The sequence below is a fragment of the Vigna unguiculata genome, chromosome 1 (assembly GCF_004118075.2).
Source record: "Vigna unguiculata cultivar IT97K-499-35 chromosome 1, ASM411807v1, whole genome shotgun sequence".
Taxonomy (NCBI): Eukaryota; Viridiplantae; Streptophyta; class Magnoliopsida; order Fabales; family Fabaceae; genus Vigna; species Vigna unguiculata.
The window spans coordinates 27,065,297-27,091,973 of NC_040279.1; the positions used below are offsets into that span (position 1 = coordinate 27,065,297).

Below are 26,677 nucleotides of genomic sequence, written 5' to 3' on the forward strand. Positions count from 1 at the left end.
ATATATATATATATATTATTTTTATTTTTTGGTTTATCTTAGGTAATGAAAGTTGGTATTTGGTGAAGCAATGTTGTGTAGAAGTTGTGGTGAGAAGATAATAGAAATAATTGAATGGGTTGATGTGAGGATGAGGATGTAGTGACGGTTGCAGTGAAGGTTTTGGGGATGTTGGGGTTGGTGAGGTGAGTGGCTTTTTTGTGATTTAAAATTGCAGGTATCTGAGTTGAAGCCTGAAAATGTTTGTTTATAGGTTAAAATAAAGAATGGTTTAATTTATGAAAAATTGTGCAGCATTAGATTGGAGTGTGCAGGTCTTGGGATTTGGATTGTGGAAGAATCAAAGGTTGGTGATGATGTAGACCCCTCCCTGCTGTGCAGTCCACAGAGAAGTGAGAAGTGGAAATTTTCAATTTGGAGTGGAATTGGTGGTTATATTTGAGTTTGAAGTTGGTGTAACCTCATATGTCATCTTTTTATCACATCATCATCAACATATATATTATAAAGCATGCCAATTTAGTTTTATAATTTTTTAAAGTTTAAAAAATAATATAATATGTAAATAACACGGATAACTTTTGATATTTCATGAAAGTATATCATCAATATCTCTGTTTTTTAAACATGTATTTAAAGGAGGTAGTGTAATGTACAAAAAGGTTAATGTTGTGTTGTTTAACAATTAAGAAAGGTTAACCTACTTTGTTACAAATACACTCATTCTTTTTTAAGGGGTTGGGTTGTACAAAAGATACACCTCTCCAGAAAAATACTATTAATTTATTCATACTCATACATCGATGTATCTAAGGATATACAAAGTACTGCATGAAAATTAAATAGCAAGACTGCAACAATGCTCAGAGGAAGTCACGTTTCTCTATGATGGTTATGAGGTTATGAAAATAACCTATGCAGCAAAGGTGGTTTGTACAAACTTAATTTGAAGTTAATTTCAATTTGAAGGTGGTCAATAATGTAACCTATGGTGGTTTATACATTTCTCTAAATTTGATTATATAAATTACTGTTTTATCGTAATATAATATTTTATTAAAAAAATAAATGTAAAGTAAATATTTTTAATGAGCAGTATCAAAATATATCCATATATAAATTATTTTGAATAAAATTGAAGCTTCATATACATATTATATTGGTTTTTTTTATATATAAAACATACATTTATGTACCTAAAAAGAAAAATCTAAATAGGTTATGTTAGAAATTATTGTCTTTACATGAAAATTTTATTAAAAAAAAGAAAAAAGAAAAGAAAAAGCATGGGAACAAATCAAATTCATGATATAATTACATTATACACTTAGGCAAAAATACATATCATGAAAAGAAACTAAGTATATATATCGATGAAAAATAGTAAATCAATGTAATTTCTAACAATTCTGATTAGTAATCAAATTCATCATGATATCACGAGATTTATCATTAGTTAAATCTCTCTTATATTCTAAAAAATCTTTAAAACTCATTATTATTTTTTAGAAGTCCTTAGTTTGGTAGCTTTAGTATTAACTTTCTTTAATCTACTCTTACTAAGTTTTCTTGTAGTTTGAACGGACTTATCATCCTTGTCAGTATTAGAATCATCCCTTTCATCAAATATGTTAGTCCATTTAGAAGTTAATTTCAATTCTTTTGCAAAACGAGACTTCTTAGAGGTCAAAGAATTAGAAACAATCTCAAAATTACTATGAAGTGAATCGAGATGTTGTAAACCCTGCAAATTATTGATAATATGAGTGGCATCTTCCAAAGAAAGCATATCAGCCAAGGAATCAGAATCCATTGGCACACTACCACCAGCAAAAATATATAAATTTTTAATAATAGAATATCCATACACAACACAAAAGTTATCATGATTTGGCTTAGGCTGTGACTGAGCAACAAACAATGCCACAAGAGTTGTAATAGGCTCCACCACAGACTCAATCATAAGCTCCACCACAACTGTTGGTCTCAAGTGAGTATTCACCAAAGTCCCTCATTAAGTGATATGAAGAAGATAATAACAAAAAAATACTATAAAAATAAAAAGTTATTTTTGGAATTGTCATCAAAAAGTCTCTTAGGTAGTTATGTATCATTAAAGATATGAAGAAGATAATAACAAAAAAATACTATAAAAATAAAGAATTGTTTTTGGAATTGTCATCAAAATGTCTCTTAGGTAGTTGTGTATCATTAAAGGGTTTACAGTTTTGTCCACCAAAAATTGTATAAAGACTAGCAATTTTTTTCCTGAAAAATTGCATAGTTTTGTCCATAAAAAATTGTATGAAAGTTTGTAATTTTTTTTTTCGAAAAATTTCACTTTAAGTGATAATAATTTATATTGAGTATTTGTGGATGTAGGCTTTGAGGTGCCTAATATATTTTTTCTCTTATTTGTGTGTGTGTGAGTGATTGCCAACGATAAATTTGTTGTATTTTTGCTCCAACTCTTTGTTCCTCGCCAGAAATAACATTGACATCTTGTTGTAACCTATAAAAAAAATCATAGTTATCAATATTTTTGACAAAAAAATACATAAGATTTAGAAACAACAATGGAATGGTTTTTTTATTTTTTTGAAAACTCATGTTAGGAATATATACTATAACATCTTACGTAATAATGATGGGATGATTGAGTGTGAATTTTATTATATTTTTCTTTGTTTTTAAAATAAAAAATCATACATTTCTTGATCTTGTTCTCATCGAGTACATGTTTTTTTCTTATTCTTATTTTCATTGAATAACAAATATACGAATTTGGATTCTTTACTAGTTTTTTGTGTGTTGTTTCTCTAATGTACTTTCATAATACACTGATTACCACTAATTTCAACATTTTAAAATATATTAAAAAGATATTTAAAATACCAGTACAGTATATTTTTAATGCCCAGCAAAGGACGACACCAAAAAAATCAGTAGAGAATGTGGACTCCAAATATACTTGTACTTGTTACATCAATTGTCGTAAACATTACATAAATAATTTTTTTATTAAAATTTAAATTCATAATAAACAAATCAAGAATTTAATGTAAAAAAGGAAAAAAATTGTTTTCTTCAATGTCAAGTTTTGAGGAAAACATTTATAATTGTACAAATCTTAAAATAGAATATCAAATAACAATGGCATAAATGTTATGTATAATTAAAATTTCATAACAACTATAACATCTTTTTATTTTCATAAATGTTGAGACGGAAAGTATCTCAAGAATTTGAGTGAACTTAGTAGATGTTCAATAAGTTAAACCATTAAGAGGAAAATGAAAAATTATGTATGCTTTTCGATTAAACTAAGAACAAAAAAAAAGTTGTTTAGTTACTTGATAAATTAAACACTTATCTTATTAACACTCAAAATTTAGCTTCAAACATTCTCTTAAGTAATAAAAAATAAACATCACATACAAATATAAAACAATAGAAGAATTAGTCAAATGTATACCTTAAAAACTCTTCATATGAAATATCTCATTTGAACAAAACTAAAAAAAAAATGTGTACTTGTGTTGGGAGAAAAAATACCTTAGAAATCAAATGTATCTTATGGATATTTGATGAGTCAAACGAATAAGAGAAAAAAAAGTATGTAGCAAATAAATAATTATTCAAATAAAAGAAAACAAAAACATTTTTTTAGGTGACTTGATAAATAAAGGCTCATATCCAATTCAAAATATATCTAGTATTATCTATACTTATATTGATTTTCATTAAAACTGAAATTCTATATGAAAATCAAATCAATAACCAAAGAGAAAGTTTATTTACTATCTGTAGATAAGACGTCGGAGAATAATCTATAAAACATACAAATGAGGAAACACAAACAAATCTTCAATTTCTTTGAGAAAAAATTAAAAACAAAAACAAAATAATTGAGTTATATTTGAAAAAAGAAGGAGGGATGTGGTTGCTTTGAAAACGAACAAATGGTGTGCTTCGTGACGAACATTTATGCTCCCACTTTCTTCTCTCCTACATTCAAAATCACATTGCCACTTTTTTTGTTCAAGTTATAAAATAATTGATCATGATCCATCTAATTGTAGACAGTTACACTCCAATGTAATTTCTAATGGGGAGAAAATAGTGAGTGTAAAAATACAACTTTATCATCTTAAGTTAGTTGGTGTCCATGATGAGAATAAGGGATCTATAAGTTATGTTTTAAAGCTTGTGGAGGCTATTGTTCAACCTGTTGTGAGCCTGTTTTAGAGCCTATTATGGAGCTTGTTGTAGAGTCCGTGGTAGAGCCTACAACGAAGTCAGTGGTGGAGCTTGTTGGGGAGCATGTGGAGGAGGATATTATGGTGCACTCTCTTGTGGTAGCTTTTGTTGCTCAGGTCACAACTTAAGCCAAATAATGATCATGTTTGTGTTGTGATTGAATATTCTATTGTTAAGAATCTAGTTGTTTCTACTTATGGTGTTGTTCAAGTGGATTTTGATTCATTGACTGGTATGCCTTCTTTGGAGGATGTCACTCCTATTGTCAATAGTTTGTAGGGTTTAGAACATCTTGATTCACCTTGTCGTAGTTTTGAGGAAGTTTCTATTCTTTGACCTATAAGGATGCTCGTTTTGTAGAAAATTTGAAATAGGCTTCTAAATAGGATAATATATTTCATGAGATGGATGATTCTAATACCAAAGATGATGATAAGCCAATTCAAACTATAAGAAAACCGAGTAGGGTTAGGTCAAAGAAGGTTAATACTAAATCTACCAAAGTAATGACTTCAAAAGGCAATAATGAGTTTTAAATGTTTTTTGGAATGTGAGAGAGTTAGCTAAGGATAAATCTTGACATATGTTGAGTTGTTAGGTGTTGCATGGGTTTACTATTTTCCATCTATGTATTTACTTAGTTTGTTTCATAATAGGTAATTTTTCCTATATATACATTGTAATTTTATCATAATTTTGTTGTGGTTCCCATATTTTTTTTGTTCCTTTTCTTTTTTTCACTTTTTTATTAACATTTTCATGTAATGACACTGACACCTAACATGAGCTAGCCTATTTAAAGAAATAACTATCTTAAACTATCCACTAGCCTCAAATGTTTTATTGCTTCTACTATAACATTTATTGCATATAAATGCTCTTTTCAATTTAGTTCCAACCTCCTTCTTGATTGTCCTTCTCTTGATGTCTTCTTACATCTATCAAATTCCCCAAAATCTCTTTTATCTTCATTTTGTTTCTTTTCTATGTATGACACATTTCTTAGTTAGTTTTAACATGCTGATATGTTTATTCGATTCACAATTCAATGCCTTCAACAATATATATTTTTTATTGTATATTTTTAATTTCAATTAACTAATTTATCTAAATTTTCAGAGTTATTTTAAAATGGATAGTAAGTTTTATGAATTTTTTTTAATATATCAAATAATATATAATATTTATAACATACAAATATTAAAATTATTTACATATAATAACATAAAAATATTTAAATTTATTTTACCATCAATGTTTTATCAAATACTTTTTCAGTGAGAAAGTCAAAATATTTTTAATGTAATTAATATATCTCATTTACTTATAAACACTACAAAAATAATTGTTTTTAGTGGGGATTTGACGTTTCTGGGGTTTTAACCCCCACTAATGGTTTTACCAGGGGTTTGAAATTCTTCCAAAAGAGCAAGCGTGACTAACGGATTACCGGGGGTTTTAAGCAACCCTTGGAAGTAGCGCAATTTACCGGGTGTTTCGAAAACCCCCATTAATGCTTAGGGTTCTGAAAACCCTCATTAATGATTGGGGTTCTGAAAACCCCCAATAATGCTTAGGGTTCTTAAAACCCCCAGTAATGCATGTGGTTCTAAAAACCCCTAGTAATGCATGAGGTTCCGAAAATCCTTGGTAATGTTTGGGGTTCCAAAAACCCTCGTTAATGCTTGGGGGTTCCAAAAACCCCCGTTAATTCCTCGAAAACCCTGTTAATACCAAAAAGTTATTAGTGCTCATAATGCTAAAGTTGTACTTTCCTGATAATTGATTTGTTTAGTTAATTATTTGAGTATGAAAAGAACTTTATTCTATGGAATTTCCTATTTGTTGCTTAACATTTTGGTATCAATCAATACAAATAAGCAAAAACTTCAAGGTCACTTCAAAATAAGCAATCAATACAAATATTCATTCAAATGGTACCAATACAAATATTCATTCAAATAGTACCAATAGTGGACTAGCAGTCATAATGCTCTTAATATAATAAGTGATGGAGAGGTAGCATTTGAATGATAGTGACATAATAAGCAGTGCACTATCTACCTACAATAAACCAAAATGTAAAAGGAAATTAGAGTTGTTCCCCATTAACATAATTAACCAAAAGTTTTCTAGAAGCATCTTTGTTGAAAAATTCCAAAAGTAAACGAAAAATATCATCTAATGCGGTGTTGGATGTTGATCATTTGTTTCTTCGTTAGGAACACTTCCTTGATCAGATACCTAACATATCAAAAATAATGATAAACACAAAATTCATCAAAATAGAGAAAATAACTCTTATTTTCTACTTTTGAAGAAAAAAAATGAAGCATTTTTGACAATCTTGGTTTACATAACATATTACTTTAAATATATTCAAACGTCAAATTTGATAAAAGTAATGCATCACGATCAAAACTAAAAAATTAACCTGATTTTGTAACTGAGCATTAGAAGGATAACTTGAAGATGTTTCATTATATGAATTACCCTTGGAGCCAAACACTTTAGATGGGCAAGGACCCAAACCCAAACCCCTAACACGTCCATAGTGTTCTTGGCTTCCGAAAGCAAAAGCTAAGGAATCAGTACTTGATATTTCTTTTGATACAGATGATGATGATGTTGATCCATATACTTGAATTTTTTCATACAAAGAACATAAGAAGAAACTAATTAAAATAACACAAAGTATGATTGACAATTATAGACTTTATTAGAATTGAACTTACATTGATTTCCCTTGCTTCATCACTCACAAAGGCTCCATTAGCATGTTTATGTGTTGTTATCCATACCTCTCCTCTACTAGCCTTGTGGCCACACTCTTTTTCCTATAAAATTAAAGAAAAAATATGACACATATATCCAAAAATTGAAACAAAAAGTTCACATCAAGATATGTAGTATTGTCACCATTTCATCTCTTTTTCTTGCAATGCTCTTAGATCCACATGTGTGAGCACTATAGAGTGTAATTTATTGTTATTGATATGAATTCATAAGTGATAACTACTTTAGTTTGGCTTTTCATCACAACAAATTGTTAAATAAGAGTATATATTAATCATATTAACACTACAAAAGTAAGATTAATTAAAGTTATCTTTAAAATACCTTATGATACAAAGTAAAGCAAGGAGAAACCTTTGTGTATTTATACAAGGTAAAGCAACAAAAAAATCTTATAGAAAAAGAAAAAAAAAACTAATAAACTATGCTAATAGAAAAGAACTTTTTAGTAACATCATTTGACAAAACATGATTTTGACAATTATATTCTGCCAAGAAAATTAAAAACAATGTAAGCAATGCATTTTTAAATGGAGAACTTGTGAGTTAAGAAACTCATGAAAGCCACTTGAAAATTAATCCATTTCCTTTTCTTTCTGTTATAGTTTTTGTTGGGAATAGTCCAAGTGTGAGTCAAAGTCCCACATTGGATAGAAAAGACAAAGTTAAACATTATATAAGAATAAAGACCCATAACAACATTGCCTTAAGATTTTGGGATTAAAGTAGTGTCAAAGGCCTTATATGTGTAAGACTAATGTTATATAACCATATGGAACCATAAGCTCTCAATAAACATGACTATAATCATAACTCATATGACTATAGTATATCATATATGAAAAAAAATAATATATATATAAGCCCATCAGTTTTTTTCTTCTCTATCTTTCCACTTATATAGTAAAACATTATATTTAACGTTGTACAACAAATTATGACAACTTGAACATATTTAAGTTACTATATTTTGAAGAGACATTTCAAACTTAAGCCCACCAACATAGGTTTTTCTTGAGGAATAAAAAAGGATATTTGATTTTAATGCTTTCATTCACCATTAATTTGAAGCCTGAATTCATGTGCAACTGTTATAATAAAAAAGGATATCCGAATTGAAGCCTATCATTCATTCATCAAACTCTTAAAATTGAAAGTGGCTAAAAAGGAAAAATAACCAAATGAGGATAAGCTTGGATTTTGATTTTTAGGTCGCTCTTGATTTGTTTTAAGATGTGTTTTTATTCCCTTTGTTTGATCTTAGAGTTTTCTTAATCTGTTTGCACGTAAATTGTCTTCTATGTTCTGTTAAATGGGATGGTTGATCATCTGATAGATAAACTATAACAGACATAATGATTACTGATTATGTTAATAACATGGCTATGAAATTTATATGCTTTAATTTCATTATTGCTTTTATTATATTATACAATGGTGGTTTGCCACATTCAGAAGGTGAAAGTAGGAATTGATCAAGCGATTCAGGACAGAGAATTCAAATAGGTATCTAATTAAAGTAATAAGGGTTGTTTAGATCAGAGGATGGAGGAGGATGAAAAATATAGTCTTCCATCATTGGGGGAGAGGCAAAATTGCAAGGAAGGAATTTTAGCCCTTTACATATTTTGAACCGAACAAGGGGTGAAATTCCTGATATAACAAATGTTTCTAAACTGAGTGATATTACTAGGTTTTGTCATGGCAGAAATTTGGTCATACTTGATTTTGTGGGACATGGAATCTTTTTGAGTTTTAGTTGCTTCTAGTTTGAATCCATATGCATTTATTGGGCATAGATCACTGGTAGAAACCATTATATGACCAAAATTGCTCCAATCTGCAACTTTTTTTGAAAGTGAAATGATTGTCTCTTTTTATGTTCTTGTCTCAAAGTGTTGTGGTGTACTTTTGTTTTGTTTCTATAAATGACTACCCATGCAATCAAACTTTGATCCATGCGGAAACCAAAAAACTTTTCGTCCAAAAAAGAGTGCCCCATCGGGAAGTAAAGTTGGTATTTTTATATGTCGATTGGTTAATGGATTCTTCTGCATTTTGTTTATGGTTTATGTTCAACCAATTGAACCTTCTATGCATTTTGGTTATAAAATGTAGGGTGCTCAACTTCAAAAACACATTGATGCCACATTGGGTAGTGGAAACTTGAGGGAAGCAGTTAAACTGCCTCCTGGTGAAGATATCAACGAGTGGCTAGCTGTAAACAGTAAGAATCTTTAATATTTGGCTCTAGTTTCTAACTATAAATTGATGGTACTTGGTGTTTTATTTATGCATCATTGGTCATATTTCATGGGAAAGTTGAGAAATTTTGCACATTGTTATTTATATTTTGTTTCTATGTGCAGTTGTTGACTTCTTTAATCAAGTGAATATCTTGTTTGGTACACTTACTGAATTTTGCACAACAAATAACTTCCCTACAATGTATGCAGGACCAAAGTATTGTTCATCCTTCAACCAACTCTTTTTAATTTACTTAATAACATTGTTGCGGCTAGATTAGACAAGCTACTATGTTTATCTTTACCACCAGGTTATGAATACCATTAGCTAGAAACTCATCACAAGTTTTTTCTTGATCTGTTTGTGTTTCCTTTACATATAATATTCAATTTTACTAGTAACTAAGAGAACATATTCGAGAATGAGGGTTGTTTTCTATGATGAATAGGATATGATGAACATGAATCTTAGCAAGAACCAAGTGAGGATTAACTTCCAAGTTCTCTAGAAGAGCATCATTGCATGTTGAAAAATGAATGTAAACACTCAATTAACCAAGTCCACTACATTATTTGTCTACAAATATTGGTATAGTTGGATATCAATATTTGTGGTATATATTCAATGCAAAACAAAGACTGAAACTGAAAATAGGAACAAGTGGTCTTTGAGACGCCATGATCATTGTTCTTTACTCCCTGATATTCCTTATCTTCCTACTAACTCCCCTCTTTTCCCTTACTGACACAATTTGATACATCAATCATTCAGTTTTTCTTGATAACTCTCATGAAATCTTTTACATAAGTAAATACCTTCTTGAGAGACCTAGAACTCCTTCCTGATGTATACCTTAGTAATAGATAAGATATTTGCCAAAGCCATCACCACATTCTCATCCTCATGAAAAGTAAGAAACTCTTCTCGCAATCTTTTTTTAAGAAACTCCTTGGAGTTCATGTTTGCCAGGTCCTCTCACCTAATTAGGATTTTCAGTTGGACCTCCAAATACTATTTTTTTATCTATACTTCCCCTGTTTTTTATCCTGGTTTTTTACATTCCATAAACTGATTTCTGGAGTTCTAAAAGGCATTCAATCTTCCTTCTAATACCTTTCTAGTTTCACCTTAAAAAATCTTCTCATAATCCTTTGAATGTTACCACAACAGAGTGGCCCCTAAGCAGGTGGTGACAAATTTTCCTATGGCTTACATTTTCATTATTTTCTTCGTTGATAATCTTCGCATTGTTATGTGTGAAATCCTTACAAAAATTCCTCCACTTACTCTCATCCATCAAAATCTCAAACAAATCCTTCACCCTACAATTAATTATAACGAAATATGCAAATAGTAGAAAAAGAAAGTACTGAAAGAGCAACAAACCTGATATGAAAAGAGGATCACGAAAAGAGAGTAGCAATGGCACGATTACTTGACAGTGGCAAAATCGAACGTACTTCGATTGCAATGGCTATGGCACGGTTATTTGGCGGTGGCAAAATCACACGCAATGACAAAATCGAAAAGAGAAACGAAATTAGGGCAAAATCGAAAGCAAAAAATTGAGCGCAGTAGCAAATGAAATGAAAACGAAACCGAGATTGAAATGTTGGAAGACGAAATCGGGAGATTGGAAAAGAAAAATCGAAAGACGAAATAGGGAGATGAAGTATGAAAACGAAATTGGAAGCAAGGGAGAGCAATCTTCATTACCTCAAACTTCACTCGGTGAGAAAGAACTGTGAATCAGTGAGACAGTGAGAAAGAACAGTGGAGAAGGATGTGCAGCGGTGGTGGTGGAGGACGGTTCCTGAGACTTTTAAACAATCTTCTCCGCCGAAGAACACGACCACGCGAGAAAGACAACTCTTGTAATAGTGTTTCTAAAACATTAAAACTTACAAAAGAAAAACAAAATGAAAAAATCAATTGAAATTTAAATATTACGGGAGTTCTTTAAAAAAACCTTCGGTACTTAACTGAGTTTTTTAAATCTCCGGTATATGGTATTTTATTGGAGGTTATTATAACCCCAATTAATTAACCCCTTCTAAAATTAAATATTTTTGTAGTTAAAGAATCCAAATCAAATTTAATTTATTGAGGAGTAATTTAAAAAAAAATTAAATAAATTATTATATACTGTTTACTGTTTATTATAAATTATTTAAAGCTTTATTTTACAAAGATAAGTTTTAGAAAACAGTATATTTAATATTATATATATATATATATATATTAAAAATAAAATAAAATAATAAATATTTTATAAATTAAAAAAATTACATTGATATTTATTCTACTGATAGAAAAATCCATTAATTTAAAATGAGATATTTATCTTCTATTATTATTGTATTTTTAATTTATATTAATTATTTTATATAACTTGTAATATTTTGAAATAGATAAATAAATTTTATAAAACTAGGAACTGAAATTGAAATTTAATTTATCAAATAAAATGTTTTTGTGTCCAGATTATATTTAATTATTTATAAAAAGTTTAAATCAAATTAAACTTTTCAAAATTAGTATCTAAAAATAATTTTCGAGAAATAATTATATATTTTTTATGTTCATTACAAATTACGGGATATTTTATTTTATAAAAATAAATTTTAACCAACGTCATATTTAATAAATATATTGCAATTTTATATGATAAATATATTTCAATCATATGTTAAAAATAAAATTACATAATAAATATATTATAATTTTTTTATAGAAATTAGAAAAATATACACTTAACTAAATAGTGAATATTTTACTTTTTTAATCACATTTATATTTCTATATATTACATATTGTTATTATTGAATTTATTTTAAAAATTGAATTATTTATTATAAATAAATGTTGGATTATACATTATAAATAATACATGATAATTTCCACATAAAACTATTTGTTTATTCAATTTATTTCAAATTTAAACAGTATATTATATTAAAATATTATATTATTCATTAATTTAATGATTATTACTATTATTCTAATTCAAAATATAATATATACAATTAATTAATTTTATAAAATTTATTTTGATTATTAAACATTTAATATAATTATAGAAAAAATGGTCATACATTTTACAGCTACACACTAGTTCCAATTACGTGTTGTCAACCCCAAAAGGCGATTGAGATGTATAAACATTTCTAAAAGAGACTTCTCGATCTTCCATAGAAGACATGCATGAAGATTGCATGGGGTATAAAGTTACTATAAGAAAATATATAGTATTATTAACTAATTTATATTGATGGAATAAAATTTGTTGAAAAATACCATTTTATCTACAAAATTTTATTAACAAGTAAGTTGTTAGAGGTAATTTTAATATTATAAACTTATATTTATCAATAGGTTGACATTACAAACTAATAATTTTATTAGTAATACCTACATTACAAGGTATAACTCGAAAGAATTTTATTATTAAATAATTTTATTATTAACGATTATTTCTCTTTCAGAATTATAAGTTATAATATACGAATATGAGATGTATTGGATATAATAGTATCTGATATGTTAATATTTTAATTTTAAAAATATTAAAATATGTGATATATATATATATATATATATATATTAAAAATATAAAAAAATCTTAAAAATATGATAATTATATAATTGTTTTGTGTGAATTCAAATTAAAATAATATCTATTAAACTCTGTCACAATAAAAAATAATAAGTTATTATCATCATAAGAATAGGTTAAAATATTTTTTTTGTTCCAATTTTTGTCAAATTTTGTCAAATAAGTTCTAATTTTGTTTTTATGTTCAAATAGGTCCTAATTTTTCTCAATTTTGTTCAATTAGGTCCTTTTTTGCTAACACCGTTTAAATCATTAATGACCATGAACAGTGACTTCCACGTGTCACTTCGTGGGTTTTTTTTTTAATTTTTTATTTTTTTTGAATTTTTTTAAAAAATTTTAAAATTTTTTAAATGTCCATGTTAACTCAGCAACGTGCCACATGTCAAAGTTAATGTTCTATATTTAATTTGGTCCATATATTTGTTATTTTTGTTCAATTTAGTCCTAATTTTTGTTAACATGAACTAATTTGGTTCCTCCCCAAATTGAAACCAAATTTAATTTTTATATTAAAATTCACATTTTTTATTAAATATTTTTATATAATATATTAAAATTCAAATCATTATAACTTTGATATAAAAATTAAATTTGGTCACATCTTCTATAGGAACAAAATTGAGACTGAATTGAACAAAAATAACAAATATAAGACCAAATTGAATATAGAACATTGATTTTGATACGTAACATGCTACTAGGTTAACACGTGGACAATTAAAAAAAATTCAAAAAAAATCACGAAATGACATGTGGCCGTCACTGTTCATGGTCATTAATGATTTAAACGGAGTTAGCAAAAAAGGACCCAGTTGAACAAAATTGACAAAAATTGGAACCTATTTGAACACAAAACCAAAATTAGAACTTATTTGACAAAACTTGACGAAAATTGGGACCAAAAAGGTATTTTAACCATAAGAATACTATTGTTTTATATATTATATATTTCATCGGTACAATATCTTAAAGTATTAGATACAAATACATGTCTGGACATGGATATGTTACCCACTTCGAAATATCATTGCATCATAGAGTATAAGTCAAAATAATTTGTTGAAAAAATCATCAAAAATGTTGAATAATATTATTGTTATTTATCGATGAATTTAGAGTCATAGATACTCTTTAGATTATCAATAAAAGTTTCAAATATGAATTAATAGAAACACTCAAACGTAATAAAATACATGCAATTATAAATATCAAGAATATTGGTAAGTGATTGGAAGTCAATACACTAGTTTTTCGGATGTTGAGTTTGTTGATTTCTTGTATATGAAAGGGTCAGGAGATCATTTGTTTGTGTGATATTCTTTATGCTATTAATGATTTAGTATGATGTGTGAGATGTTGAAAAAATGAATGGTTTATATAGATTAATGTTAAAATTTTTTAAGTATGATTTAAATGCTAGCTTATCTTTTTATTTGTTACATTATGATTTATCCACCAATAGTAATTGTATAGTGATTGTATGTTATATTAGTAGAGAATAATGCAAGTCGAAGAAATAAAAAGAATAGGAAGCAATGAAACTACTAATGATTTATTAATGATTTGTTAAAGAATAGTTGTTGCATAAATATTTATTTTTTAAATTATATAAATACTTCCATTATTAAAGATTTTGTACATTCAAAATAATTCTTTTTGAATTATGGAATACCATAAATATATTTTATATGCTTACATATTTCTTTCTTTAAACTTAATACTAATTATGTAACAACTCCAAAACCATTGCTATAGTGGGAAGATTTGTTGTCGATGTTGGTAACAATGTTTGCTTAGTTACAAAAGCAAAAGTCGGTAAATTAATTTTATCAATAAATAAAATGTTTTTATTAAAAACGTTAATCGGTATTGTGATTTATACCCATAATTTAAATGTATATCATTATAGTTTTTTTTTACTTTCAACTAGAATTAAGAATTTCATTTTAAAGGCTTTTGCATAAATTATTAATGTAAAAATATACTTTAAATTTTTAAAAAAATACTGAAATTAGTCTAAATTGTTAATCTAAGTTAAGTAATTTATATATTGGTTGGTTGGTGGCATGTAGTGCTAGCTTTTATAAAGTTTGACCCAAGAGGAGAGGGACCCACACGTGGATGGGTTGGTGAGACAATGAAATGTCTGAACAGAACCATATACATAGAAGATAAAAATAAGCAGAAATAATTGAAAATTAATAATAAAAAATGAAAATAAAACAGAGATAATAAAAATATTAATAAGATCCATTTATTTTTTACTTTTTGTATAAAAAAAATTAAATTTGGTATTTCTTTCTATTTTCAACTTTTTTTCTTAAACCAAACGAACCATTAATAAAGCACTATTGAAAAAAAAATATATAAGAAAAATATTTTCAGTTAAATGAAAAGAAAATAAAGTAGTGATACGTTAAAACTCGTTACCTTCTACTATTTTTTTATCGTATTATTTATTGTATTTGTATTTGTATTTTTTTCTCCCATATATTTTCATTCTCGGTGTCAAATTTAATCTTGAACAAGATATTTTCCGTAAAAATAAGAGTGAGAGTAAAGGTAGAGAGGTGCTATTAGCATTTTCATACAAAATCCAATTCCAATCCAAAATATGGCGTTGTAGTTGTTGATATATGGTGGTTCTAGTTTAGAACTTGAATACGTGAGATAAGAATAAGAATAAGAGAAAGATTAATAGTTTAGTGATACTACAAAATTTATATATATATATATATATATATATATAAATAAATAAATAAAAGTATATGGAATTAATACTTGAATCTTAACAAATTATATTATTTACCTTTTTAATTTTAATTTGTTCAATGTTTTGATTTGACATTATATGTTAATAATCACATCAAAATTTTACTAACATGATTTTAAGTAAATTTATATAGATTTTAATATTAATTTAAAAATATTTTCAAAATTATTTAATAAAAGTGTCAATTTTAAGTAAAAATAGAATTTTAGTAAAATTAGTAAGATAAGATTTATAAAAATAATAAATTTTGTCCCAATCTAAAATGAGACAATTTTACTCCGTTATTATAAAAATTAAGATTAGATTAAATAAAAGAAAACAAACGTAAAACAAATTCAAAAACTAAAACTAAAAAAAGTTAAAAAAAATAATAAAAAAATTCAAAAAAATCATAAGTGAACATGTGATATGACTTTAATTTCCATAATAAATTTTTAAGAAGTTAAGAGAAAAAAAGCTTGAAGACATACTTTTCAATAAAAACAATAATATGTTTAGTTTAAGATAGTAAAAAGGTTATGGTTGAAAAATAACATATCTATCAATAAACCAACAAAAATGATATTTAGAGCGTAGTGTATACTCTTACAAAAAGTACAATTGAAAAGTTGTCCAATAAGAGGAAATGGAGGATTAGGCGTTAGAGGTGAGTTATTCGATTTCAGGTTGGAAGGGGACTAGATACAATTAAAGAATTATATATAATATAAAATATTAATGGTAGTATACAGAATCGTGGGGACACATTTCAATATTTTTCATCTATATATGTTTTTGTTTACAAGTACTTATTCTTATAAAAACACTGATGAAACAACATCATAAACGCTTTCATCTCTCAACAATTGGTGCAATGAATTTTTAGAGAAAAACAAAATTTCCAAAAAAAATTATTTTGATATCTTGTGTTATAGTCTCTTTCTTCCCTATTTTTCTAAAATATGGTAAGCTCATTGAAAGGTTTTTAGCTTGGAGTTTCAATTAAATATCCTATTCTAATCTATTCTAATATGTTATTTTGGATCATTTCAATAATTATGGCAAGGTCATAGAGGACTGATGTTTCAAAAAATAATATATTTTTGTATTTTTTTAGGTTAAATAAAATTTATTTTATATTTTTATCTTTTAAGATAAAATAAATTTGATGTTAAACGAATGATTCTTTTATCATATGTGCATGACTTACTTTTGTGGTTTTGGGCGCAAACAAACCTGTTAAATAAAAAAATTATTTTTCTATATATTTAAAAATAATAAAATTTTAAGAAAATATAGTTAACTACACAAAATATCCTCTCTAATTTCTCGCATTTTATATTTAGATATAATTTTGTTAATATAAAATAATTTGAATAATTTTTTAAATTATTTATCTAAATTTATAATTTAAATAAAAAATTGAATAAAATTTTAAACTAGTTATTTAAATTAAAAATAAAAAATAAAAAAATAGTATTTAATTAAAATAAACATAAATAAATCAAAAATAATTAAAACTTTAATTTTTTAAAAATCTTATCATCTACATCAAAAAACTAAATAATAATAAAATTAATAAAAAAAACATATTTTGCATTCTATAAAAATACATAATGATTTAATACACATCAATGAAAATATATGATAGTGATTTGGGTAAAAAAAAAAAACAATTTAGATAGTATCATGTACAAACTAGAAGGGATGAATTTGGATAAAAGATTTTTCAAGGAAGCTAGAATAAGATTAAGATACGAGAGAGAGAAAATTTTCAACCTTTTTATTAGTAGAAAAAATGTAAAAGTAGTGAAGTAATTTGAATAGACAATTTCATGTTAAAGACTTACCAAAACTAAATAGACAGCACACAACTTCGCAATGAGCATGACCAACCTAGCTGAAAAAAAAACCACTGCATGTGTTTTCCTCTCATTGTCACACCTACCTACTTCTCAATCACAAACTTCATGAATCGTATGGAAATTTTAGTGACGATTAGATTTAGATAATATAAATAGAATATTAAGTTGGTGATTATGATCTAATTAGTTTAGTTTGACCAACAATGTTATTTACAAGACATATATTAAAACAATTTAGTGTATAAGTAATTATTAGTTTATTATTTTTATTATTTTTTATATTTATTTATTATTATTTTTTGCATATTTTATGTAACTTTAACTTTATAAAGAAAAATAATTATTGAACTATTTAGTAAGTGATTATTTTGTTTAATTAATATGTAATCAAAATTAAAAAAAAAAAACTAACATGACATGAAAAAAATTTAGAATCAAGTAACAATATGGTTGTAAGAATTTAAATTTAACATTAAATGAAAACTGAATTTAATTAAGACTTATTAAATCAACTCATTTAAATAAAAAAAAAAATACTCTAACCACTAAAAAAGTTATTTTTTATCAATATTTTTTGGTTAAAATACTTTGTTGGTCCTCGTCGTTTTTGTACCAAAATCTCAATTGGTCTTCGTATTTTTATTAGTCTCAATTAGGTTCACATTTTTGTAAATTAGTATTAATTAGGTCCTTAGTATAGAACTAATACCGTTGAGTAGTGCCACGTGTCAGCTCTTCATTTTTTTGAATTTTTTGAATTTTTTTTAAATTTGTTTTTTAAATTTTTAAATTTTTTTTAAAAAATATTTATGCCACATGTCATGTTTGTAGTGTGACACATGTCAATCTAATATGGTGATAATTATTGTATGAATCTCAATTTGATCCTCATATTTGTTAATTTGATTTGATTTCAATCCCAAATTTTTTAAAATTTTTTTAATTTCATGTGCTCCAAATTTAAACAAATTTAATTTTTATATAAATGTAATGATGATACTTTTATTACAAGTGATATTTCTATTACATATTTTTAACAATATTTAATTTATTTAAATTTATATTTTACATTAAACTTTATTTAAATTTTATTTAAATTTTATTTTAAAACTATAAATATATAGATTAGTAAATTTATATTCGAAATATTTGTATAACATTCTATATCAACAATATTTTAGAGTTGGCTTAAAAATAACAATTTTATAAATTCAAATGTAAAATTTTAAAACAAATTTATAACAAATTAAAATAAATATATTTAAAATTTTAATATTAAATACAATTAATATTATTAAAATATTTAATAAAAATATCAATTTTAATAAAAATAATCATAACATTATATAAAAAAATTTGGAGTGTTTGAAATTGAAAATTTATAAAAAAAATTGGAAATCAAATCAAATTAACAAATACGATGACCAAATTGAAATTCATACAATAATTTGACACGTATCACTATATTAGATTGACACGTGGCACACTACGAGGAGATTTTATATTGGTGTTATTGTAATGTATGTAATGAAATAAGGATTTAAATGAGGCTGCATCCTTACACTCTAATGAATAAATGAGATTCACAAAGTAAATTGATTTATGTGCTGAGAGTAGCAGGAAGTCCTAGTCTCTGGTAGGATAATGACCTTGTGTGTGGTAGGGTGAAACTTATTGGCAATGACTCTGCAGAGTAGTAGAGACCATCATAAATGCAAGCAACTAGTGAATCCGATCTGATTATATGTATCTGAATAATCGAGTTAGAGGGTCTTATATTGGCTACTATCACATGTTGTTTGTGCTCAATAACTTGCTCGCTCATAATATGCTTATTCATATGTTAAAATTATTATTTTTTCACTAGCTTACCCTTTCCATGTATGTGCTATGTTTTATTGTGGTGTTTTCCTTTTTGCAATGATCACCAATGTTGATGTGAACAGATGTGGAGACTCCCGGTGACCACCAAGATGATGGAGATGCTGTTGTTTAGTTTAGGTATATTAGATCTTGCTCGTTGTTGAGTCTCTTTTGAAGAACTGTTTTCTTTGTAATTCCTTGCTTAGTGAATAATTCTTTACTAAACTGTTTTACATTTTTAAGACATGTTTATGACATTATTATGTGTTTATGGTACTTCTGTTTTAAAGTATATTTCGGGATGACTGTAATGATTAAATTCTGATCTACTTTCTGTCAATGTTCTATATTATTATAATTGTGATGTTTTATTTATTAGAATTATTTTCTTACGTGAGATGTCACAGTATCATTTTAAGACATATAAATACTATTTATTTTAAAAATTTTGGGGTTTGTTTTAGTTGTAAGACATTATATCATCGTACTAGTATCCATAACTTGACCTTTTCTTTCAATGCATATGATAGTGATTGATCTCTTATAATATTAGGAATTATGTATTTTTAATTTTAAAAAGTCTTAAAAAAAAAGCAAGAAACTAAAATTAATATTCACTATTTTTTCAAGAACTAAAAATATATTCAAACTTAAAATCTTTTATAACTTTAAAACAGAGAGACTAAAGTAAGTATATTTTAATTTTAAAGCATGCCAAAACTCCTTTTGTCCCTGGCAGAAGATCATAGAGAACCAAGAAGGTCACAAGAATGAGTGAATTATGCATTGATCATAAAAAAGTTTGATCATATGTAAACATTTACCTTTTGCACGCATCTAAAGTAAGATCATTTAACATTTTTTCACCATTAGTGGTAATGACTTTTTGCCTTTTAACTAATACAGAGTTTAAATTGTAATAATGTTATAATATACTGAACAGAGGTATTTTTACTTCAAAAGATAGTTTAGAACGCAAATTGGCTTTCTAAACTAGCTCATTCTTGAAACCATTGTGGTGAAGATGCCAGCTTCATATCTATTGTATTCCTTTTGCTTAACTTTCAGCTCCTTGTACTCAAGTTTAATGTCTCTGATAACAAGCAAGGAGAACAAACAATCATTCATTCATCCAAGACAAAGTAAAAATTGTCAAGAGCTTGAAATTGCAATGAATGGTGCTTGGTACCTGTTATTTGGATCAATGGTCAAAGCTCTTTTAATGTCAGCCTCAGCTTTCTCCAACTCTGATGTTTTCAAGTATGCTTGGCATCTTCTATAGAGAGCCTTGATATTTAAAGGGTCTTGTTCTAGGACCTATGTTTTAATCAAAACTAGGATTAATTTGAAGCATTCAACTTGTTGAAAATTATTCCAAAGCCAAAACATCTATTTATTGTAGAGAAAACAACTGCTAAACACTTTCCTTTTGCTCTCTTTTTGTGCATTGTCCATGATACAGATATCACTAACAAGTTATCAAACCAGAATTAGAAATCATTTAATAAAACATGATACCATATAAATTGTTTTCAATAAATTTCAACTCAAAACAATATTTGTGTTTTCTTAGCATTTATCTGATTGCATTCAACATGATCAATTGTTTTGATGCTTAATCAGGGTGACATAAGAATCTAGAGAATTTCTTCTATCTGTTAACAATTATAATCCAAGAGTATGCAAGACCTCATGCAATGTTTGCTTGCCTAATCAAGGGACAGTGAGACTGGGAGAAAGGAAAGAAAAACTCAAATTAGGATCAGAGAGAACCTTTGTGCAAAGTTTTGAAGCTTCAATGTACTCTCCCAATTTAAGTTTACAGGCAGCATTGTTCAAGTTGCAGGATAAACGTAAGGTATTAGAACGATGCTTCTCATCTTCACTGAATGAGTGATCAAACTCTATGTACTTTAAAGCCTACAATATCAATGAAGTTCATTCTGTTATACACCAAATCAAGTGCCATTGAGATCTTTCTATAAAAATACTCACTATACATCATTAGAACTAGCATGTAAGTTAAAACAACTAACTCAACCTTTTCATATTTCTTAGATGCGTGCATGAAATTTTCTGCTTTGAACAGCAGATTTCCATCATGCTTCTTCCTCTCACAAGCTTCTATTTTCTCTTGCGTGTCCATTTTCCAAAATGGCTTTTCCTGTTCACAACAGAATCATTTGAGAATACTATAGCACTTGGTTACTGGCTTCAAGTTTGTGGTTGTGTTATTCAAAACTAATTACAAGTCAAAGGGTGCACTTGCTACAGCCAGAACAATAGTTGTTCTATCGTTTCCAACTCTTGTCCAAGTAATCAAGTTTAATAACATTGAGAAATGCTTTACCTTGAGATGATTAATCATTATTTTCTTCTTGGTCAGTTGATATATTCAGAAAATCTTCAATATATCGGCAATGGAATGAGAAAAATGATTGAAGGAAAGAAAAACCTTGACCAAATGTGAGCTGCTCATATTTGCCCTCTTAGTTTTAACAATCTAATATTTTGAAGCACAGAGGAGCCACTAACCTTAACAAAATCAACCAACTCAACTTCATAATAAAGAACTTTATTATTTGCTGTCTTTCCCTGTGAATTACTATAGCCGCATAGATATTCTGCATGAACGGTTACAAGAGCTTGTTCTGCCTTTTTCATTGTCATTATTGCTCTTTCTAGACCCTCGGGTACTTGTTCTGAAAATGCATAGAGCAGTACAAAGATTAAAAGCAGATGATAAAAAGAGAACACATGCAGCAAAAGGTTCGTAACAATTTCCACTTAAATATGCATAATCCATGATCATAAACAACAGCAACTTTTTACCTTCCTGAGTTGTGAACTCAAAAGGTTCTTCCTCTGATCCTTTCCTCTCAATAATCGTATCATCTTCCCCTTTGCACAAATATATCACTGCAGGAAGTGAAAACATTAGTCAAGAACCGCAGGAAGCATTTGGCTCAATGTTTACTTGACATGTTTTCTGCTCAGGACAAATTACACTATTCCTCTAGAATTTCTTGAAATTTTAATGATACTCTAATTTTTAATAAACTCTCTTAATTGATTGAAACACTATACACATCCTTGTTATCCATGTGTACCTGTAAAGAGAGTTAAAGCAGGCGTTAAGAGTGTGAAATTTCAAGAAACTACGAGAGTTTCAGTGTAATTTCTTCTCTAGTGTATGATTGAGAAAACTATTTCCTCTTGTTGTTTTCAACATCAGGTTCTTGAGATACAGTTTACCTTTCACTTGAGATCCCTCGTTAGGACGATCAAACCCCTCTCCCACTTTCTTAATCTTCTTCATTATCTTCTTGTCTCCTGTGACATCTGTAACAACTTTCCATGACACCAGCTCAAGCTCGATGCTAGTTAAATTAGAATCTGGTGGAAGAACAGCATCTAGCTCAGTGATCATATATGAATTCTGACTCTGCCCGTCTGCAAGTTATGTCCTGATATTATTACATGGTTCGAATTATGGCAATACATTAATGTTTCATTCGAAATAAAAAATGACTTTAACTTACAAAATAATCTCACTGCTAGTTCTGCCACTTCGCCCTTTCTCATTGTCTTTACTGCTATACTCATAGCAGGACATAGATAGCCTGTTCCAGAAACTAATCCTTAAGCATTCCATAGATGCATTATTAGTTTTTTATGAATTTTTAAGCATAGTGTTCTTAGTGTTATTCTCCTATCAAAATTGGACTTTCACCTGACATAATGTAAACTTTCATCATAGGGATTACTTGGATGAAACTTTTAATTTTGATCGAGGAATAGTACTATAAGTTCTTAAAGAACTGCAACCTTGAGTTTTTAAAGACCTAAGAAAATTTCTCAGAAGTTATGGATGATACTAGTGATACTAAGAACTGAAAGTATGTTCAACTTTTACTAACGTACCATCACTTACATTAAACTCCACTCCCTCATCAGACTTTGAGACAAGCATCCCATTCTCCATCCTTGCTTCATATTTCACTGCAAATTTTGATGTGCAATATTAATGATATATTTCTAAGTGGCCAGAGTTTTTCTAGAGAACAGCATGTTTAGATTACAGTAAACACACTTAAATATACGAATGTTATTACCCTGCATTGTCATTATAGTGTAATTACCTAGAATTTATATAAAATCATGATTATTATTAGTGTTATTACCTAGCACCTCATCATCCTCTCTGGGAGTGGCCCATCCTTCTCCCTCTCTTATTAGCTTTTTCATGATTCTTCCATCGCCAGTCAAATCCCTTATGGTACTCCAAGACAGCATTTCAATTTCATAAATGAGAGTTGCATTGGGAGGAACCAATGGAGGAGACCCTTCTTCCCCATATGCCAAGTTAGGTGGTATTTTGAAGATTGCTCTTTCCCCTTTCTTCATGGTGGCAACTCCTTCATCCCATCCTTGGATAACTTCACCTGGAAGGAAATGAAAATAAACTTGATATAATTAATGACACTTTTACTCTCTCTACTCATGGATTCAACAGTAATGACCCTTTTTTCCCATTCAGAAATTAACACAAATGGAGTGCTTACACTGGCCTAATTTGAAACGAAACGCTGACCCTTTATCATAACTGGATTCAAGAGATGCTCCATTCTCAACATGTCCTTTGAAATGAACTGAAAGGTTAAAACAAAAGGGTTGTGTTAGAATTCAGAGATAACATTAGTATGTGACAGAGTTCAAAGGTGTTACTATGCTTTCTAACCTTCAACTTCATCTCCAGAGAATGGAGTTTGCCAAGTGACTCCTTTTCTGAGAATCCGCTTTGTGAGACCTTCATTTCCAATTTCCTTGAAAGAGAATTGTGGGTCTTCAGTTTTCAGTTGATTTTGATGAGAAACTGCCATTGGCATCACAGAGACAGAAAAAAAAGAGCTTCAAGTTTCCAAAACAGGATAAGCCGTTATTGGTTTCCCTCCTTTGGAGCTTTCGGTTGAGATGCCTTTCCTTATCATCATTTTTAATTTCCTACCATTTCTAGTTTGTGGATTCCAAATTTCATGTTATTTTTTTTATATAATTAAATTCATAATAAATTATTAATGTGTTTTTGAATTTATAAATAAATGATTTCAATTCTAATACAAAGTTATTTTAAGTATTATTAATTAAAAAAATGTATTGGAATTAAAATTATATGTACACTAAAAAAAAGTCAAATATACAATAAATAAAATAGAATAATTTAGAGTTATTGAAGATATTTTTTTTAATAATTACGGAAGTCATTTATAAAATCAACATTGAAATAAATATGTAATGTAAAGAAGGTGGTGTGTCTAGTTGGTAGGATAAATTGACTTTTCTCATTTTTTTAATATATATTAATCACAAAATAATTTTATTTATTTATATGATTAAAAATAATTATTATTCTGTTTAAATTTAAAAAAGTACTTACTCAATTAAATATGCATTTAGTATATATTTAATATATATATATATATATTTATTTATTTATTAAAATAAAAATAACAAATTATATTAAAAAAAAACCTCACAAGCTAGAGGAGGGCAAATTGAACTTTTTATCTTATGGAGATGCAATAAGAAAACATGGGGGTGCAGAAAAAAATTCCATTAAATGTAGGTTGAAACAGGCTGGGTAAGGTCTAAAATTGGGGTCAGAAAAATATCTTAAATGCATCACTTGTGTGGCCTTTGCTGTAGATATTGCTATTCAACCCTCTGAAACGTTATTTACACCTCCCATAGTTAGTGATATACCTATATTTTGTATTTTATCCCTTCACATACCAGTTCACCAAATACATTTTGGAAGTTCTTTATAAATATTTTTTTTGAAAGTTTTAACAAATTTAACATTAATTAGTTTCTACAATGTTAAAACTCCATTTTCTGAAGTCACTTACAAGGAAAAAAAGTTAGAGACAATTTTGTTTTAAGTTGTTATTTGTTTGCATTGAACTCTAATTTATATTATAAGTTTCTTATTTCTTACATCTTAATTGTGCAAACAATTTTTTCTTATTCTTTAATTAAATTTCAGATATATAAATAAAAATGTCTTAAATTATGGAAATATATTTTCATTATGTATGTCGGTAAAATATAAAAAATACAAGTTTTTATAAAGTACAAGAATTTCTCTTAACAAAAAAAAATTTCCTTTGTATACAGTGATTAACATACATATTTCTTTTTGTATATTTATTATTTGTTTTTTGTATTAATTTGTTTTTATAAAATTTTAATTAGAATAGTTTGAGTTATATCAAAGTAAATTTAAAATAAGTAATGTTTGTAAAGAACTTTCACGAAATATCTGCCACTCTGAGTTTCTTAGCCACAAGAATGAATCAATATTGGTTTATGATGTAAAAATAAAAATAATATAATACAAAAAAGCAAACAAATACATTTATCGACGGATGACCGTTTCTTCAGGTGATGCCAGTGACGTGTACAAGGTCATGTCGCATGATTTAATTATTACAGTTTTATTTTCATAGAAAATATAGAAGTATAATTCCTTCTAATAAATTTACTTTTCCATAAATAGTTTCGTAAAGATGAAAAAGAATAAATAACTTATTGGATGATAAAAAATATATTTAAAGATATAACAAATATTACTGTATTGATATCTATTTGAAAATTGTAACGATGTTAATTGTTAATTTTTGTTAATAAAAAAAGTTGAATTCATAATCTTTTACTCTTTCTATTCTAAATTTTTAAAATCAATTTTAGTTTACCAAATTATTAACGGAAGGTCAAATTTACAATTTTTGTTGTCTTTTTTTTTTATGTAAGTACTAAACTACATTATTATTTTATAATACATGATCGAGCAATGAAACCTAAATCCAACCATATAAGGAATTGATCCTACTCTTAACCAAAAATTTTAAAATAATGGATTTATGAGTCTTTATCGTTATATAGTATTCTATTTTTTCATTTCTAACTAACGTGGGACTTAGACTCACGCTTGAATTCTTAACACAAATACAATACTTGATTTACCGTACCAATTTAGCATCTTAGATCCCGACTTCCAATATTGCACAAAATAATTTTGTATCATAAAGGTGTACCCATTGCCGTTGTGCAAGCTCCAAATATGATTCATATTTTATTGATTTCTCGCATATCTTTGGTAATTTATTGCCAAAATTGAAATCTAGGATGACATACCCAGCATGATAATAAAAGTGAAGTTCATTGTGTGAGAATTGATGACAACGACTACAATAGATTAATAATTAATAGAGG

The 26,677-nt window shown here is 27.3% G+C and overlaps 1 protein-coding gene and 1 long non-coding RNA gene across 2 annotated transcripts; both read right to left on the reverse strand.

The window, feature by feature from the left end:
• Nucleotides 1-6,159: 6,159 nt before the first annotated feature.
• LOC114162672 lies at nt 6,160-11,224 on the reverse strand. The gene is made up of 5 exons (XR_003599277.1): nt 11,020-11,224; nt 10,690-10,777; nt 6,996-7,097; nt 6,695-6,900; nt 6,160-6,504 (listed from the first exon to the last, which is right to left on the reverse strand). It is a non-coding gene; the product is annotated as an uncharacterized LOC114162672 (long non-coding RNA).
• Nucleotides 11,225-20,213: 8,989 nt separating this feature from the next.
• On the reverse strand, nt 20,214-24,365 carry LOC114181976 (peptidyl-prolyl cis-trans isomerase FKBP65-like). Its single transcript, XM_028068701.1, has 12 exons — nt 24,144-24,365; nt 23,968-24,054; nt 23,587-23,847; nt 23,327-23,404; nt 22,945-23,025; nt 22,658-22,855; nt 22,235-22,321; nt 21,938-22,104; nt 21,444-21,566; nt 21,176-21,322; nt 20,592-20,719; nt 20,214-20,495 (listed from the first exon to the last, which is right to left on the reverse strand). The coding sequence occupies exons 1-12, from the start codon at nt 24,289-24,291 to the stop codon at nt 20,396-20,398; spliced, it is 1,605 nt and encodes a 534-aa protein (XP_027924502.1). The 5' UTR covers nt 24,292-24,365; the 3' UTR covers nt 20,214-20,395.
• Nucleotides 24,366-26,677: the final 2,312 nt, after the last annotated feature.

Bases quoted from the DNA above. Each gene is read 5' to 3' on its own strand.
- LOC114181976 (XM_028068701.1), bottom strand. From the start codon at position 24,291: ATGCCAATGGCAGTTTCTCATCAAAATCAACTGAAAACTGAAGACCCA. The intron at 22,856-22,944 runs GTAAGTTAAAGT...CATAACTTGCAG, and splicing joins ACTAGCAGTGAGATTATTTT to ACGGGCAGAGTCAGAATTCA. The intron at 20,496-20,591 runs GTACCAAGCACC...GCTTGTTATCAG, and splicing joins ACCATTGATCCAAATAACAG to AGACATTAAACTTGAGTACA.